Below are 18,786 nucleotides of genomic sequence, written 5' to 3'. Positions count from 1 at the left end.
GACTGAGCGACTAAGCACAGCACAAGAGTCAAAATGGAAGCCTTTGAGATCTAGTCTTCCTAAGCCTCTAAGCATGCTTCATACTTACTGCTTATTGGGGAGGTCTGGGAGATGGTGCAGGAAGAGGGGTATTGCAGAATTAGGCCAGCTCTTATTGTTGCCTTTTGCTTTTCCAAACGTAAATACAGACACAGGCCACTGAACTAATAATATTAATTGATGCCACCCTGACAAAATAGGTCAAATAGAACAAAAACAAAACATTTACTGGGCTGTAACCTCTTGTTACATGACATCAAATCAGATGGTATTTTGGTGTCCTAATGTGTAGGAGGTAAAAAAGACAAAGCAAGCTGACTACATAAATATCTTGCTGCACATCCTAAAAAGAGACCTCTTGTTGTAGCCTCAGAAAGCATAACCAATTTATAGTATAGTTGTTTAGAGGAGAAAAGAGAGGGCTATAGAAATTTCCTCTTTAGACCTTGCCAAACTCTGAATTCTGAGTTCCTTCAAAAATATCTTAATTTATCACTTACTGAGAGCAAACACATGAAATAGCAGAAATGGACAATATAGTTTATTTCAAGGTAATAAGCTGCCTGTTCTGTCTTTTGGGTAGAAGTATTTGTAGTTTTGGAAGGAGTAACTACTGTGTACCCCTGTCTTTGTCTAGGGCTAAAGCAAAGGTTTAATCTTGGAGATAATTGGCAGAGTGTTCGATTTACTCTTTTATCCTAGACTAGGGGCTGTAAATTAGTTACAATTAAATCTTCAAGTAAGAAGAGGTTCATTTCACTTCTGTTGTGACTAAACAGTTCAAGCATTGTTTCCCTACTCATTTGATCTGTTCTAGAAGGGGGAGGGGGGTCAATGATCACATTTTTTAAAATGCCACTGCTTTCCTACTTCTAAATGCCAACCCTCATTTCTCCTAATCCAAATGTTATAAAACTCACCTTTATGTGTGTACTGTCTACTTCACAGGTTGTCTCCTCTTCTTCTTTCCTAGATTGAGACCTTATCCAGACCTACCTCTTAGGGTTTCCCTTATAGCTCAGTTGGTGAAGAATCCACATGCAATGCAGGAGACCCCGGTTCAATTCCGGGTTGGGAAGATCCGCTGGAGAAGGGATAGGCTACCCTCTCCAGTCATTCTTGGGCTTCCCTTGTGGCTCAGATGGTAAAGAATCCACATGCAATGCAGGAGACCTAGGTTCGATCCCTGGGTTGGGAATATCCCTTGGAGATGGGAAAAGATACCTACTCCAGTATTCTGGCCTGAAGAATCCATGGACTGTATAGTCCATGGGATCGCAAAGAGTCGGACATGCCTGAGTGACTTTCACTTGCTCGCAGACCTACCTCTTACAGTATTTGATTCTCTTAAATTGTTTCTTGTCAGCCTTTTCATTGCTTAGTCCTCTTGAAAGACAGAGGCATGGTTCACCTTTACAGAATGCTTTTTAAAATGTTTTCCCATCCTTAATATAGTAATATGAGAAGAATCAGTTGCTCAGCAGTGTGGTCAAGCTATGGTTTTTTTGGTGGTGGTGTACAGATATGGGAGTTGGACCTCAATAAGAAACAAATGTGAAATGTAGAGAAGTGTATTAGCTAGTATTTTAGCTCTCTTTAAAAAAAAAAAAACTTTACTTTAAAAGAATAGACGTATAACATATGTACAGACATAACATTTGTTTCTTAAGGCTAACACAAGCTTTTCTGAAGTTGTAATAATTATGTAGCCTGATGAATGCCTAATTAAAAATCTATCTTTGGTTTTTTTCTTAGTCCTTGCAACCTTCATATTTTTAATACCCCTCCTCAATTGTAAATATTCTATTGTATTTATAATAAAAATCAAAGATTTTTACACTTAATATGTGATGATTAATTTTTTCAGTCTTTAAACTTTTTATGTTGTATTGGAGTATAGCTGATTAACAATGTTGTGGTAGTTTCAGGTGAACAGCAAAGGGACTCAGCCATACATATACATGTATCCTTTCTCCCTCAAATATGTGATTATTTAAAATGAAATTTGTAAAATAAAATTTCCAATCATTATTAACTAATGGTTTTTCTATATCATTTGGAAAATAACAATAGTAACTTCCTGTATCAATCAAAAATAGCAATTCTATTTTTACCAGTCTTTGTGTAAGCAAAACATGCCATTTCAGCAGTTGAGAGATAGGAGGCACAATTACATCTCAAAGTGTTATCTAATTGTCCTGTTTGTGCATTGGATGCCATTTCCCTGACCCTGTCCCACACTGAAGAAGAAACAAAGATTCAAACACTCTGCCAAACCAAAGGCTAGCCTAAAATTCCTTTCTCAGAGACATTCTTTTAGGGACAGTTTTTCATTTTTGGGATGCCAAGAGGGGCTAAAAGAAGAGACAGAAAGCAGAGTTTAAAAAGGTGAGTTTTAGGAGGGAGGAATTCTGCAAAGGTAAGAGATCCAGAGATGAACTATCCTGAAGTTTGGATCTCCTCCGTCTGCTACCTCACCTGCATCTGACTGATTGGTTTTGGACAACGTGCAGTTCTGACCCTTCTGAACAGAAGAGAGCAGGCTTGGACACCTAAGTGGGAAAGGGGCTTTTAACGTTTTTCTTTAACTCTTGATGGAGGTCAAACTGAATTGAACAGTGAGGGAATTTTCCTGTGAGAAGAGGCAATGCTGAGCTTCCCTGATGGCTCAGCTGTGAAAGAAATTGCCTGCACTGCAGGAGATGCAGTTCTGTGGGTGTGATCCCTGAGTGGGGAAGATCCCGTGGAGAAGGAAATGGCAACCTACTCCAATGTTCTTATCCCATGGACAGAGGAGCCTGGTGGGCTATGATCCATAGGGTCACAAAGAATTGGACATGGCTTAGAAACTAAACCACCACCACCACCACAGAGGCAATGCTAACTCCACTATCCTTATGACAGGTGTTAAATGAAGTATGTACCAACAACAATAAATTATTTTTTGTTGTTTAATCAGATTTATGCTGAAAAAAATTTTTGCTCCAACAGAAAACATTGAGGGAGTCAGTGGTTATGTTATTGACATAATTGTTCAGCTTCTGTGGTAGTTATTTTGAAGAAGGGATGACTCAGATAAGGTAAAAAATCAAGCAGATTCAGTCATGTTTCTAGGACTACTCATAACAAAATATAACCTAAAAATTTTGATCTGAATGTAACACTTTCAAGCGTGTTAGTTGGCTTTTCACAAGGATTTTCTTGAAAAACTTTTTAATTTAAAAGAAGTGAAACAAATGATTAGAGACAGTGTGATGATGCAGAAAGAGAATGGGTTTTGGAGCCAGGCTTGATGAACTTTGTTCTCAGTTATGTGAATTTGGTAAGGTTAAACTCCATTTCTCTGAGTTTTAGTTTATTATGTGTTTAACAGTGAGACAGGGTTAATAGGAGATAATACAAAAAGAGCATGTATGTGCTTATGGTGCCATATTTAATATTATGATAAATAATTAAACTTTTTAGACACTCCTGCATGCCAGCAGGATAGATATTTGGGGGCAGATAGACTTTGAGCCAGTGATAAGAACACTTCAGAACATATATTTGTCTCATCCTACAGTTCTGTAGTTTTAGTTTAGATCCGTGATGTCACATTTATAGCTTTTTGACAAGGAATGGTAGATTCCTTTGAAAACACATTCTGTTAGATGAGTGGGTTTCTTTTATAACAGACAATACATGTCTTTTTTTTTTTTTTTAGTTTTTTATTTTTAAAATTTTAAAATCTTTAATTCTTACATGCGTTCCCAAACATGAACCCCCCTCCCACCTCCCTCCCCATAACATCTCTCTGGGTCATCCCCATGCACCAGCCCCAAGCATGCTGCAATACACGTCTTATTTAAGATACCAAGTATGTCCACTACACAACCACATAATTTATTTTTTTAAATCAGATACATTGTGGGCATTTAAGTGGTAGAATACATAGAAGAAAGAGCACTGGAGGATAGGTATATTTAAATTCTTGTCCCCATGTCCGTCCACAGATGAATGGATGAATAAACTGTGGTACATATATGCAATGGAATGTTACTCAGCCATGAAAAGGAACACATTTGAGTCCATTCTGATGAGGTGGATAAACCTAAAGCCTACTATGCAGAATAAAGTAAGTCAGAGTGAGAAAAGCAAATATCATATATTAATGCATATGTATGGAATCTAGAGAGATGGTATTGATGAACCTATTTGCCGAGCTGCAGTGGAGACGCAGACAGAAAGAACAGACGTATGGACACAGTGGGTGAAGAGAGGGTATGACAAATGGAGAGAGTATCATGGAAACATGTGTACCACCATATGTAAAATAGTCAGTGGGAATTTGCTGTATGATTCAGGGAACTCAAACTGGGGCTCTGTGACAACCCAGAGGGGTGGCTTGGCGTGGGAGGGTGATTCAAGATGGAGGTTCAAGAGGGAAGGGAAGTATGTGTACTTAAGGCCGATGCACGTTGATGTATGGTATTAACCAACACAATATTGTAAAGTAATTATCCTCCAATTAAAAATAAATTTTAAAAATTCCTGTCTCCTTAGCACCACTTTGTAGCTCTGTGATCTTGAAAAATACATGTAATTTCTTTCAGCTCCAAAATTTCTTCAATAAGAAAATGGAAATGATAATTGTATCCTGTAGCATATTTCGTTATTTATGTAGGATCAAATGAAATCACTAATATGCACTTTGAAAGTTGTTCTGGCGTGCTGTGATTCATGGGGTCGCAAAGAGTCGGACACGACTGAGCGACTGAACTGAACTGAACTGAACTGATACACCGTCCCAGTTGAAAGTATTACTGGGTTGAACCTAGGTAAACTAAAACAAACTTTCAAATTCGGACAAAATCTATTTAGACAGAATCATTTTTTAAAAATTATTAGCTTTGTTATCCTTTAGGTCAGAGGTGTGACAATTTTCATTTTTAATATTCCTCTCATTATCAGAGATAATTACACTTTTCCCTCTTTTCTGAGAAGCAGTAGTAAATAGTAGTGATAGTTGCAGGTCTGAGCATTGGGGTGCCTGTGATCTAAATTGTACTTTTGTTGTTTATAATCTTAATAACTTAGAGCAAATATCTTGTATGCTCTGGATTTTCATTATCTCTGTAGTAATGGAGTTTGCTGTGTTTTCTTCTGATTTTATAAATTTATGTGAGCATTTTTAAAAATTATCACTTAGTTCTCCCTGACAATTGAGAACTTCCCCAAAGATAAGTATAATATGTGTTACTACACATGGTCTGTGTCATGCAATGAGGCTCTTATAGGGGAAGAAATATTCTTAAGTATCAATATTAACCTCTGAATTCTAAAGTTTGATATTCTGTAAGGAAGAAATGCTAAGGAGTGATGTTTATGGTTTGTTTTCCTTGCATCTGACCTTGATTATTTTGTTATTACATCAGTATATTCATCTTTAATACAAAGTGTTATTGTTTTCCTTAGAAAGGCTAACATATTTTCTTCGACATTCAGAAAGGCTTCCCTGGTGGCTCAGATGATAAAGAATCTGTCTGCAATGCAGGAGACCTGGGTTTGATCTCTGGGTTGGGAAGGTCCCCTGGAGAAGGAAATGGCAACCCACTCTAGTATTCTTGCCTGGAGAATCCCCATGGACAGAGGAACCTGGTGGGCTATAGCCCATGGGGCCACAAAGAGTCAGATATGACTGAATGACTAAAGCTTTCTCCTTTTCAGAAGGGCCGAGTTTTTGCTATATTATTGTCAGGTAGCATGCTTAAAACTATTTCAAATAAATGAGATAATTTTAATCTCAGACTAATTCATTGTTGGTTGGGCTGCCATTTTTCAGTTAACAACACACTTGGTGGCTGGCATGCTCACAGAATAGGATCTTTTAGATGCACACAGCCTTAATTTATCTTGATCTCAAGCAGCAATAAAAATGGTGAGAGACATATGGGAAATAGACAGGGAAACAGTGTCAGACTTTATTTTGGGGGGCTCCAAAATCACTGCAAATGGTGATTGCAGCCATGAAATTAAAAGACTCTTACTCCTTGGAAGGAAAGTTATGACCAACCTAGATAGCATATTCAAAAGCAGAGATATTACTTTGCCAACAAAGGTCTGTCTGGTCAAGGCTATGGTTTTTCCAGTGGTCATGTATGGATGTGAGAGTTGGACTGTGAAGAAAGCTGAAGAATTGATGCTTTTGAACTGTGATGTTGGAGAAGACTCTTGAGAGTCCCTTGGACTGCAAGGAGATCAGTCCTGGGTGTTCATTGGAAGGACTGATGCTAAAGCTGAAACTCCAGTACTTTGGCCACCTCATGCGAAGAGTAGAGTCATTGGAAAAGACTCATGCTGGAAGGGATTGGGGGCAGGAGGAGAAGGGAATGACAGAGGATGAGATGGTTGGATGGCATCACCAACTCAATGGACATGGGTTTGGGTGAACTCCGGGAGTTGGTGATGGACAGGGAGGCCTCGCGTGCTGTGATTCATGGGGTCGCAAAGAGTCGGACACAACTGAGCGACTGAACTGAACTGAACTGATTGTTAAAAATATATTCAATATAACTCAAACGCTTTTGTTAGTTAATCATCACATTTAAACTTCTGTTTTGTAGGCGAGGAAACCCATATAAAACTAAATAAACATAAATCACTCTTGAAAGGTGTTCAGTTATCCAACTAATAATTATAGTAAGTGTTGATTAGTTAGTCCTTTTGCTGTTCTTTTTCTTCATTCTATTGTCAACTTTTGATTATCTAGTCCTTATTATATACTGGGTTATGAGAGAAATAAGAAAAAAATTAATTTAGCTATTTACATTATTTGCTTATCTTTCTAGTGAAATAACCATTTGTGATTAAAAATCAGGATTAACAATTTTATTTGTAGATTTTATATGTGATTTAAAATTATTTCATTAAGAAACCATGTTCTATTCATATACTAAAATGATAAAGCCCAAAGTATATTCACCATTCTTTTCTTCAAATATTACTGCAGATGATAGCTTGAGTGTCTTTCCAAGCTCTTTTCTCTGTACTCTGTCCACCTGATATTTACACTTCTACAAATATGGCTGGTATATATAGGATTATGCTATAGATGAGGCATCTATAATTTGCACTTTTCAAGGAAGGAAGGAGGTAGTACCTTCCTTCTTTTAAATTTTTGCAAATCTATTAGGCAAAAGTCTGATTGCTTTAAAAAATTTGTGTTGAACATCTTTTCACATGTTTATTGGCTACTTCAGTTTTTCTCTGTATTGGTGTTTGCATGATATTGTTTTGTTTATATTTTATTTACACTTTTTATTTTGTTTTTAACCTTGCACACATGGCTTCTTTACTTTCAGCTTACATTGCAGGAGACACAGGAGATGGTGGGTTCAATCCCTGGGTCAGGAAGATCCCCTGGGGAAGGAAATGGCAACCCACTCCAGTATTCTTGCCTGGAGAATCCCATGGACAGAGGAGCCTGGCAGGCTACAGTCCAAAAGGTTGCAAAGAGTTGGACACTACTAAATGACTAGGCACACACATACACTGCACACCTACCTGTATTGGTTGCCATATTGTATTATTTTTTATTTAATTTGCAAAAGTTGTTTATAGATTCTAGATGTCAATCTGTTGCTCGATTTTGAAATTTGTTATTTTTATCATTGTTTGTCAACTGCTTAAAATTTTTTATATACTCTAAGTTACCATTTTTTTTCTCTTTGCCTTCTGTATTTTGTGCTTTGCATATGGTCTTCCTTTTGCCATGGGGTTTTTATTTTCTCGTTTGTATAGATAACCAGGTGTTTTAGCCTATCAAATATCTTTCAAATAGCTGATTGAACTGTACTCCTACATTTCTCAGAGATCACACAAGTTTTCCCTTAAAACTGAAGAAGTTTGTTACTCTAAAGATGCTGTGGCTATGACTTTTGACAGTCATTTCAGCATGATGTTTTTCCCAACATTGTCATAATGAAGTAAACATTGAATTTTCATTAGTTATGTTTGACCTCAAGCACAAACTTGAATAATTTGTGCAAATCATTAGACAAGTGCTGTAGCTACACACCAAACTGCTCTTTGGGTTGTTAACCAAGGGGCATATGTATCTGCATTTTCCCCCTCAGTTTAACCCTACTTTGAATGCCATGCAATTTACAGACAAAAAAATGATTTAAATTCTCATGTTTAAAAAATATTTTAGAGGAGAAATGAAAGATTTGTTCATGTAAACATATATTTTTTTCCTTCAGTTTTGTCGAGGCAACATGCTTCACAAGTCCTGGTTAGGAGACGCCGTGCAAATTCATTGCTTGAAGAAACGAAAAAGGGCAATCTTGAAAGAGAATGCATTGAAGAACTATGCAATAAAGAAGAAGCCAGGGAAGTCTTTGAAAATAACCCGGAAACGGTAAGAACTCATGAAAAGTGGTCAGTTAGTATACCTGAACATATAGTTACAGACGGCACATTTCCAGCTTTAGTCTCTGTTCCCTCATGTTCCTTTTTAAAGTTAATGATGGTGTATATCACCCTCTGTGGGCTCAATCCACCCACCAGTGCAGGAGACACAGGAGATGCGAGTTTGATCCCTGAGTCGGGAAGATCCCCTGGAGAAGAAAATGGTTACCACTTCAGTAATCTTGCCTGGAAAATCACGTGGACAGAGGAGCCTGGTGGGCTGCAGTCCATGGGCTCCCAAAGAGTTGAACACAGCTTAGCAACTGAACCACAACAGTTTCACTTCTGCATTTTCCCACTGAAGCATTTCAGGAGGCAGTGCCTTCAAGGGTGGGCATGTTAGGGAAATACTATTTGCCGAAAGCAATATGCTCTGACCAAACAATAATTCAATTATACCTAATTATCACAAATAGTATGAATTTCATGGTTTGTAACTACTTTCTTTCAACCAGTATCTTGTATTGTTGGGTGAGGGGAAGGCATCTCTAGTGTGTGCATGTGTGTGTGTGTATGACTACATCGTTATCACTATGCTTCATTAATTCTCTCCATTGGCATTTTTAACTAAGCTTTAGAAAACAGGACCTCCAATTCAGAGCTTGGTACATAATAGGTATTCAGTGAATGCTTACTGAAGAATTCATTTTAATACTGTGTTTCCTAAGAACACTTTTAATTTATTCCATAAACTCTTGGGAAGTTTCCTGAGCCCACTTTAAATCATTGATAATCCCAGGGGTAGAATTTATATCTTTAGTGCATACATTTTTCCAAGTTAGTCTAGAAAACTCTAAAGATCCCTAAATATCTTACAGAAACAAGAGACCCTTAGAGCTGATCTTTAGCCCCCCCAGTTCTCCTAGAGAAGCCTTTCTCTAACTTGTTCTGTGGGTAGCAAGAATGTAAATAGTGCCTCTAAGAATTAGGATGAGGGTGACCTTGAGAATTAAAATTTGATGACCTTTGGGGTTACCCTAGATTTTTTTCCTGTATGAACTGTATATCCAAAAGGAAACGAGGGAGGCATATGTATCTTCAAAATACTTCCTTTACTTCTGACTTAGCTCCTGGGACCATGAGACTAGATAAGCAATAACAAGCAGAAATCATTTGTCTATAGTGAAAGAACTTGTCCAGGACAGTAATAACTTGTGTTTTCTGGGATTACCCTTTAATCCTCTTACCTCCACATACTCTAATAGGTTCAAAGGGAATTTTCCCCAAGATACTCATTTTTAACACTCTCCAAGTTTGAAACCAAATGTTTCTCTTAGTTTTGCTGTATTTTGTGGAAAAGCAATTGACAAGGCAAAAATATTTTATTTCACACAAGGTTAACAGTGTACTCTTATTGTGTAGGAAGCAAATACACAAATATACATATACATAAATGTATCTTTTTATTATGGAAATTGAAACTACTTCCCAAAGTAGGGACTCCTTCCCTTCTCAGTGATTATCAACCATCTGCTATTCTTGTTCTGCCTATTCTGAACCCCACTCACTCTAATTTTTGTTTGTTTTGCCAGAACATTTTAAAACAAGCCTGCATGCCCAAGATTTCATTTTATTATATCACCCATCAGTACTTAAGCATGTATTTCTAACACTAAATATGTTCTCATAGTTTAGCCTCTGAGTAGCAAATGGGGAATGAGACAGAAGACATGTGGAGGGGAGGGAAACAGTGGAGAAAAGAAACTCATTTATGTGCTTATTCTCCTCCACTCGTTCTGATAATGGTGTTACGGATAGAAGAAAAAGAGATGATGGTGAGAGTGGAAGAGAGGAAGAAATGGGAGAAATGAAAGAAAAAGCATTTGTTATTGTTTCTCACTTTCTTTCCTTTCCCAAACACTCCCTGTCTACATCCCTCATACCCTAGTCCAGACTCCCAGTCACCACCTTATTGCTTATCTCCCCATTGTTCCTAACATAGTCCTTTCCCCATTACATTATCTCGTGTTGAACCCATTCATCATTACCTACGTCCTGGCTTTTCCCCAATCTCTGGGATCTAATGCCTGATGATCTGAGGTAGAACTGAAATAATAATAATGGAAATAAAATACACAATAAACATAATACATTTGAATCATCCTGAAACCATCCCCACTCCCTTGGTCTGGAATAAAAGTTGTCTTCCATGAAACCAGTCCCTGGTGCCGAAAAGATTTGGGGACCGCTGCTATAGAAGACAATATCAATGTCTGAATTGCTTAGTGGTTGGATCTCATTCTTAGAAATTAGTAGATAAGTGTTGTGTAAGTTTATATGTGAGAGGAGGAAGGAATAAGGACTTTAATTGTATCCTGGATGAAAGTTATGCTCTGTACTTGAGGTTGTTTTTGTGTAGAAACGTTGGTTTCTCATGAGGAGTTCTTATGCTATTAGTGTTGCGCATTAGGTATTTTATGGCTTAAGAAGGCTTTTGTGAACCAGCCTGGGGACCTTTCCATCAGAAAATCACTGTTAACATTTTTTCTCCTTTTGGTAAAGTGTATTCCTTAGTCCAAATTACTGATTTACAGAAAAATTTCTTGGTACATCACCAGTTTATAAGTAAGGTATTACATGTACATAAGATGCTAAAAGATAAATGACCACTTCAATTCAAATTATGTTATTCAGCAATTCATCTAGTGTGTGTAATCAACATGATGTCAAGTATATCGAATGGGTATCTAATCATCATGGAAAAATTAAAGGATTTACAAAAAGGGGGCATATAGTCACATTTAACATCTTCAGTGGAACCTGTTTTCATTTTAGAAGTCTTTGAAGAATGATTTAATTGATCAGTATTGCTTTACGCCTAAAAGCATTTTATTGGCTTAATGCTATTAGCCATGTACTTCTGGTGTACCTTTTACTATAGAAAAAATGTTATACTGTAATGTGAAAATGACAGTTATATGTAATTTATTGCATATTTAATATAAAAACATGTTTTTAAATTAAATGTTAACTTTATTGTGAAATTTACCTTTGTTAAGATGTATTTTTTCTTTTCTTTTTTTCTAGGAATATTTTTATCCAAAATATTTAGGTAAGTTTAAAAGATCTCAATTATATAATCTTAAAAATGATAGAAATTTAACTATGATGAAGTCCAATCCTCCATTTATATATATTCCACCCCATACAATTTCATTAGCCTTGGGAGTAAGATCTCATTCTGTATGCAGATTTGCTATCCTTGCTGTCCTTTTATTTAAAGACATGTACCCAACTTTCACTTTTCTTTGCCTATCTTATTTGGCAGTGTAATAGAAAAGCTGAAGTCCTAAGAAAAATAATAATAATGTGATGGGGACTCTAGTCTCAGACCTAAAAGTTTCTGCTGTGTCAGATTGGGCAACTTATTTAACTTTTTAATTTCTGTATTATGTTATAACTTTATTTTCTAACTTCAGAGCTACTGGGAATACCAAATAAACACATGAATTAGATAGATTTTTAAAAATTATGTCAAACTTTCTTCAAATGTAAAGTATAATTCAACTGATTTATATAGTTGAAAAAAAAGTATGACCTTTTTTACTATGATTTATTTTTGATTCACATTCTATATTTTGGTCTTTATTTAGTTATATGTGATGAATTCCACTGTTGAGAACAGAAATGCTCTACCTTAATTAAAACCTTTTTGTCATTTGATGTGTATATTTTGTAGGCCAGTGTTCCTAAGTGGGAAAAAGAAATGTTTATAATCCTGTCTCTGGTAAACTTAAGAGTAATTTCACTAATTATCACAGCTCATGCTGGGAGCTCCTTACAGTGAGATAATGTCACCCAAGAAATTAGATCACTATTACCTATTTTTTGGACAGTATTTGGATTTAGAGTTGTAAGAGTTCAGGAAACATGTTAGTCTATCCACATCCTCCATGCAGTGAGCTGAAAACATGGAATTTGGGCAAAAACACTCAGGGCTTCATTATATAAAGGTAAGTTTTTAAATTGTGTTCTTTTCCTTAGAAAATAGAGTAAACAACTCTGCCGTCTGTGTAGGCCTGTAAAATGTCACTGGATAAAATGGATGATTAAATTTATGAGCGAAAAACTTCTTGGGAAGAATGCTACGTTCTGAGCCAAAACGTAAACATCAGAAATAGCTTTTAGTTTTTAGTTCTTGCCCAACTGGTGGATTAGTTCAGACTGCTGACTTCTCTTAAAGTCATCTCAAAAGAAGCAATAGCTATTCCAGGTGCTAATAATAACAAAATATAATGAAAAAAAGGTCAGGAAATGTGAGCAGTCCACGGATAGACTGAAGACGGCCTGACCCACTATGTGTGTGTGGAGACCTGGCGTGCTGACTTCTGAGGCAGTGGTAAGAGGACACAGTGGGTATTTTCAAAAGAATCTGAGCATTCAAATCAAGCAAACTTTTAAAAATACAAGAGAGAAAACCCTGAGTAACAAAAAAAATAAGGAAATAACAAAAATAAGGATAGAAGTAAATGGAAAACAAAGAGAGGATTAATAGTAGAAAATCTCATTCTTTGAAAAGGCAAAGTAAGGAAAGTAAATTAGATGAACTTCCAGCAAGAATAAACAAGGAAAAAGAAAAAAAAGGAAAGAAAAAATACCAAAACACAAAATGTAGGTTAAACTACTATAAACCCAACATAGACTGGATTTATAATCATAAAATAAAGATTCTAAAATAAAATATAATCATAAAATGTTACAAAATATAATTGTATGACAATATGGGTATAGGAGCTGTCATCGTCTAGAACCAAGATTTCTTTCTAGTGTGTTCTGTCCTGACCACTGGAACCTCTCCTGAAAGTGCCTCTCTCTCAGGCTTTCCTCCATGATGGCCCAAGTTTCTATTCCTAATTCCAGTTCTTGGGAGAGCTTCTGCTTCAGGCTACAAAAGCTAAGACGATCTCTCTCCAGTTCTCACCTCTCTACCCATTCACTCTCTCCCACATCCTGCCTTCCTGTTGGACAACAAGAAAGAGAAATGGGAAAGTAAGGGGTAGGATTACACTGCTTTGAGTAACCATGCAGCTCACTCTTCACACTGTACTTCTAAAAAAATTAGCAAAAAATTCCAAAAAAATGTTATCACTGTATTAGTATGGACTCATATATAAGGTGGTTTATGGGTTAAACGTACTTTGTAGTCTGGCCTGGTGTCCTAATCAGCATATGAAGCATTTCACCTGAACCTCTAGCTTAAGGGTTTCGAATTTTGGCTGTCTGATTTGTCCAGAACTGCAAAATGAGGCTTTCTTACAAGCCAGAATCCTAATGAAATATTCACGCTAGAATAAGATAATTCTGGGAGTGGGTGATTCAAGAGGAGGAACAAATGAATTCAGGGAAAGAATACTCAGGACCTAAGATTGCCTAGGTCTCATTGGGTCTCCAGGAAGACTACAATGTAAGTATAAACTATTGTTTTTGTGGGAAAATATTATAACCTACCTTGGTAGGCTAAATAGTGACCGCCCCCCTTTAAAGATGTTCATGTCCTATCCTTAGAACCTCTGAATGTTACCTTAATTGTTGTCTTTGAAGATTTGAGTTAAGGATTTTGAGATGAGAACATTATTCAGTGTAGTTATAAACAGTCTTACGTAAGGGAGGGAGGAGATCAGAGTTTGTAGTGAGATATATGACAATAAAGCAAGAGTTGAGAATGATATGAGGTTGGAGCCATGAGCCAAGGAATGCAGGTAGCTTGTGGAAGCTGAAGAAACAGAGGAAATAGATTCTCCCTTAGAGTCTTCAGAAGGAACGCAGCCCTACTGACACCTTCGTTTTAGGCTTCTGATCCCTGTAACTGTAAGAGAATGTTTGTGTTATTTTCAGCTGGTGAGATTGTGATGATTTGTCACAAAAGCTGAGAAAGGAATATACACACAGACTTCAAATGAGCCTTTGCACCCATCTGTAGTAAACTGTGTTCTCCAAAGATGACTGCAAAAATATTTCCCATCTCACATATGCTTCTGTAATGTCATCTTGCCACTTTCCCGTCACCGTGTGAAATCTATCCTTTTCCCCCTCCCCCAAATCTGGGTGGACCCTGAGACTGCTTTGATCAATAGACTATGATGGAAGTGACACAGTGCCTCTTAATTGGCCTGGCAGCTTCTTTCTTCTTCCTCTTGGAAGCTAAGTACTACGAAAGCAGTGCCACTTTAGGACTGCGTACTCAGGGAAACGCAACCATGTGGAGAAGCCCTGAAGCATGGCATATACCGTGTGGAGACAGAGATGCCAAGAAGCCTGCGCTGTTAAACATGTGAGTGAAAAGTCATCCAGAAAGTGCATCTTCCAGCCCCAGCCACCCTGACTGGTCCCGTGTGCAGCAGAGACAAACAGTTTAAGTAAATAAACTCTTTCTAAATGTTTGATACTTAGATCATAAGTAATATAAAATAATTATTTTATAAGCCACTAATTTGGGGAGTCTTTACTCGGCAAAAGATGACCAAAACACCACCTTTTTAGTGGGTTAGTGACTGTCTATACCTGTCCTGGGAAATCCTATGTACAGGAGGCTGGTGGGCTACAGTCCATGTGGTTGCAAAGAGACACAACTTAGCAACTGAGCACTTGCAACTATCTGTACAATGAACTGATATATACAATGTTGTCTTCAGTGGCTGTTAAGACATGTTATGTTGTTGGTCTTAAATGACCCCTGGTTAAAGTCCATACGTATTTTATTTCTGTTTTTCATCTTATTTCTGCCAGATTGCTGAATCTAATTTCACAAAGTTGTTTTGAGAAATAAAATGAATAAAGTAAACCTGCTTTGTAGTATTGAGGCATTGTACAAACATTATTTTATTAATCTCTATGCAATATTGGAAGAATTGGAAGTTGCCTACAACAACCAGAAACACTAACTCATTCTATTCACTTAATAATAGACAATTTCTAAATTAGGCTCTTGTCTACAGATTTGAGGGTAACTTTAGGTCTCTGCTACAGAATTAAGAACATAGATTTATGTGGCAATAAATTTCTTTGCTAATGCAAGATATTTTCCCCTTCTGGCTTTAAGGCTCTTTTCTAAAGAGAAGCTTCTATAAATATGTTTTTCATGATTGTGTATACATTGCAATCTTGCTTGTAGATTTTTGATTTTTCAAAAAGGTGGATGGAGACATTTAGGATTGACATTTTGATTGCTGAATCATGTCAATACACAGAAGCATAAATATCCTACTGCTCTGGATAATTTCTACCGTGATTTCAGATCAAGTTTAGTGTATCAGCTCTAAGATGACACTTGTTTGTGTTTTACAGGTTGTCTTGGCTCTTTCAGAGCTGGATTATTCACTACTGCTCGTCTGTCAACTAATGCTTACCCTGACCTGAGGAGCTGTGTCAACGGTAAACACTTCTACCATCAGTTTAAAAACCAAAATGACAAAAACCTGCAAGGAAAGTACACCCATATAAATATAACTACTGTTTAAACATCAACAAATGAGCCCTTGAAGGGCTGGCTGTAGGCCATGTAAGGAGGTTTTCTCAAAATACATTTGAGGAATAGTCTTTTTTGGGGGTAGGGGTATGCCACATGGCTCTAGCACTGGATCAAATTGGCCAAATAATTATTTCTTTCAGTGTTTATTTGTTATTTACTCAGTTTAAACTTTTAAGTATCATATAACATTTGTATGTATCAAAAATATACAAGATGAATTCTTTTCTTCTTTTTGGCCATGTTGCACAGCTTGTGGGACCTGAGTTCCCCCACCAGAGATTGAACCCAGGCCACAGCAAGGAAGATCCCTAACCACTGGACTGCCAGGGAACTCCCTGAAGGAATATGTTTTTAGATGTAAATGCTGCTTAAAATGAATTTTCTAGCTAACTTTTAAATTGAAGTGGTCCTTATTTGCCAAGCTTTACATCATTGGCTTCAGAATTTTATTCCCAAAAGCTTTTTGACTGTTGTTGCATAATCATGTACTTTTGACCAAATGTTACAGTTGACTAATAGATCACAGGGAAGCCACATTTATTTTTCTGACTTTTGGTATAAATGAGAAAATGTGGAAATATTGGTATATTATTGGTATACCACATTTGGTATAAATGTGGATATAAATGTGTAAAATATTGTGATATCAAGTTAGCCTTTTCCCTCTGAAGTTCACATAAGACCTAGTGATAAATCCGGTAGATTATTTGTCTCTAGTTTATCAATTTCCTGACATGCAGAGACAAAGGTGAAATTGAAACATGTAAATTGGGATGTTTGTCCAGTGAATATTTTACATGCAGCATTGGTACTATTGAGATATTCACTTATCTGCACTGTCTATAATTCAAAATTAGCTGTAACTTCACAAGCAAAACAGTTTGCTTGAACATGTATATTTAATTCATACTTCATTTTTTTAATTTACCCAAGGACAGAAAAATAATTTTATAACTTCTTGATTAACCTGTTTTCTATTCTTTTAACTAATATATGGACTTCTCAGATATCCCAGTACAGAATCCACCTGCCTATGCAGCAGATGCAAGAGATGCGGGTTTGATCCCTGGGTTGGGAAGATCCTCTGGAGTAGGAAATGGCAATGCACTCCAGTATCCTTGCCTGGAGAATTCCCATGGACAGAGGAACCTGGTAGGCTATAATCCATGGGGTCACAAAGAGTCAGACATGACTGAGCAACTGAGCACACACACATAACTAATACCTAATAAATTGCTAATTTTCAGAAAACTTGCTTTTATGAGGACATTTTTTGAAAAGTTCGGTGATTAGATTTTAGGTAAATTTTTTTTTTAAGTGTTTTTTAGCAGTTAACAGTTTGCTTTGCTAACTTAAGGAAAATGTCAAGGAAAGATGAAAGGAATTTTCAGAGTTGGCTAGGAAGGCTGGAGAAACAGGTGTGGGAATATGCAGGAGCCAGGAACCATTGCAGTGTCTAGTGAGGCGAGAGAGACCATAAATAATTCAAGAAATAAATGGGGGTATCATTTAAGATAGTGATAAAGTGCTGTGACGCTTTATGAAAGAAATATCCTTGCCTTAAAAATCATGGTGTTCTGCTGCCTGGTGCCCAATCCATTTGACTAGAGTTCTGTTTATTTAAAGCAGGAGAATAAATCTGGTCCCTGTTATTCTGTTCTGTGCTCAGTCGCTCAGTCGTGTCTGACTCTTTGAGACCTCATGGTCTGTAGCCCACCAGGCTCCTCTTTCCATGGGGATTCTCCAGACAAGAATACTGGCGTGGGTTGCCATTCCTTACTCCAGGGGATCTTCCCAAGCCAAGGATCGAACCCAGGTCTCCTGCATTGCGGGTGGATTCTTTACAGTCTGAGCCATCAGGGAAGGCCCTCTGTTATTCTGTTATCCCAAGTTGGAAGTCTCAAATTTTTCTATTGGTACTGAATAATTTCATTGTTCTGCCTACCTCATGAAATTGTTTTAAGGTTCAAATAAGGTAATATATAAAAAGAATATTAAATTGCACTTATTAACTATTGTGTATATTTGCAAACATAAAAGTAGTTATGGGGCTTCCCTGGTGGCTCGGTGGTAAAGAATCCGCCTGCCAATGCTAGGGATAAAGGTTCGATCCCTGATCCAGAAGGATCCCACATGCAAGAAGCAGCTAAGCCTGTGCACCACAACTATTGAGTTTGTGCTCTAGAGCCTGGGAACTGCAACTACTGAAGCTCACAACAGAGTCTGTGCCCTGCAACTAGAGAAGCCACTGCAGTGAGAAGCCTGGGCGACACAACTAGAGAGTAGCCGTGCTCCCAGCACCTAGAAAAAGGTCCGAGCTCAGCAAGGAAGATCCAGCAGAGCCGAAAATAAGCAACTAAATAAAATTATTTTTTAAAAGAGTGGATTTAAACAAAAATTAGCTTCCTTTTGCAGAAATAATTATAAAACTTTAATAGATCCACTTTTCTTCTTGAAAAAGTATTTGAAGAACTCAGTAGTATTTTTTCCCGTATACCATAGACTTTGTTCATGAGATTTCTATTAAAGGACATAAATTTCTATTGTACTGTGGTGTGTTATAAAAATTAAATAGATATGTATTTCCTTTAGCCATTCCAGACCAGTGTAATCCTCTGCCATGCAATGAAGATGGCTATATGACCTGCAAAGATGGCCAAGCGACATTCACTTGCATTTGTAAATCAGGTTGGCAAGGAGAAAAGTGTGAATCTGGTATGTATAACATACCCAGCTGGTATGAGTATGTATAACATACCCAATCTGAATTGACTTCCTGAAAAGTTCTCAGAAGGCTTTATTACTTTGAAAGTACTCTGCTTTCTCCTTTC

The 18,786-nt window shown here is 37.0% G+C and overlaps 1 protein-coding gene across 1 annotated transcript in view; it reads left to right on the top strand.

The window, feature by feature from the left end:
- Nucleotides 1-18,786, top strand: part of PROS1 (protein S (alpha)) — a 68,729-nt gene that overhangs the window by 16,558 nt on the left and 33,385 nt on the right. The window contains exons 2-5 of the mRNA XM_005674804.3: nucleotides 8,280-8,437; nucleotides 11,515-11,539; nucleotides 15,772-15,858; nucleotides 18,548-18,670. Coding sequence (XP_005674861.1) covers nucleotides 8,280-8,437; nucleotides 11,515-11,539; nucleotides 15,772-15,858; nucleotides 18,548-18,670 — 393 coding nt within the window. The remainder of the gene's footprint in view (nucleotides 1-8,279; nucleotides 8,438-11,514; nucleotides 11,540-15,771; nucleotides 15,859-18,547; nucleotides 18,671-18,786) is intronic.

Source organism: Capra hircus, chromosome 1, assembly GCF_001704415.2.
Source record: "Capra hircus breed San Clemente chromosome 1, ASM170441v1, whole genome shotgun sequence".
Lineage (NCBI taxonomy): Eukaryota > Metazoa > Chordata > Mammalia > Artiodactyla > Bovidae > Capra > Capra hircus.
Note: the sequence above shows the minus strand (reverse complement) of the source record. Positions and strands in the feature narration are given on the sequence as shown.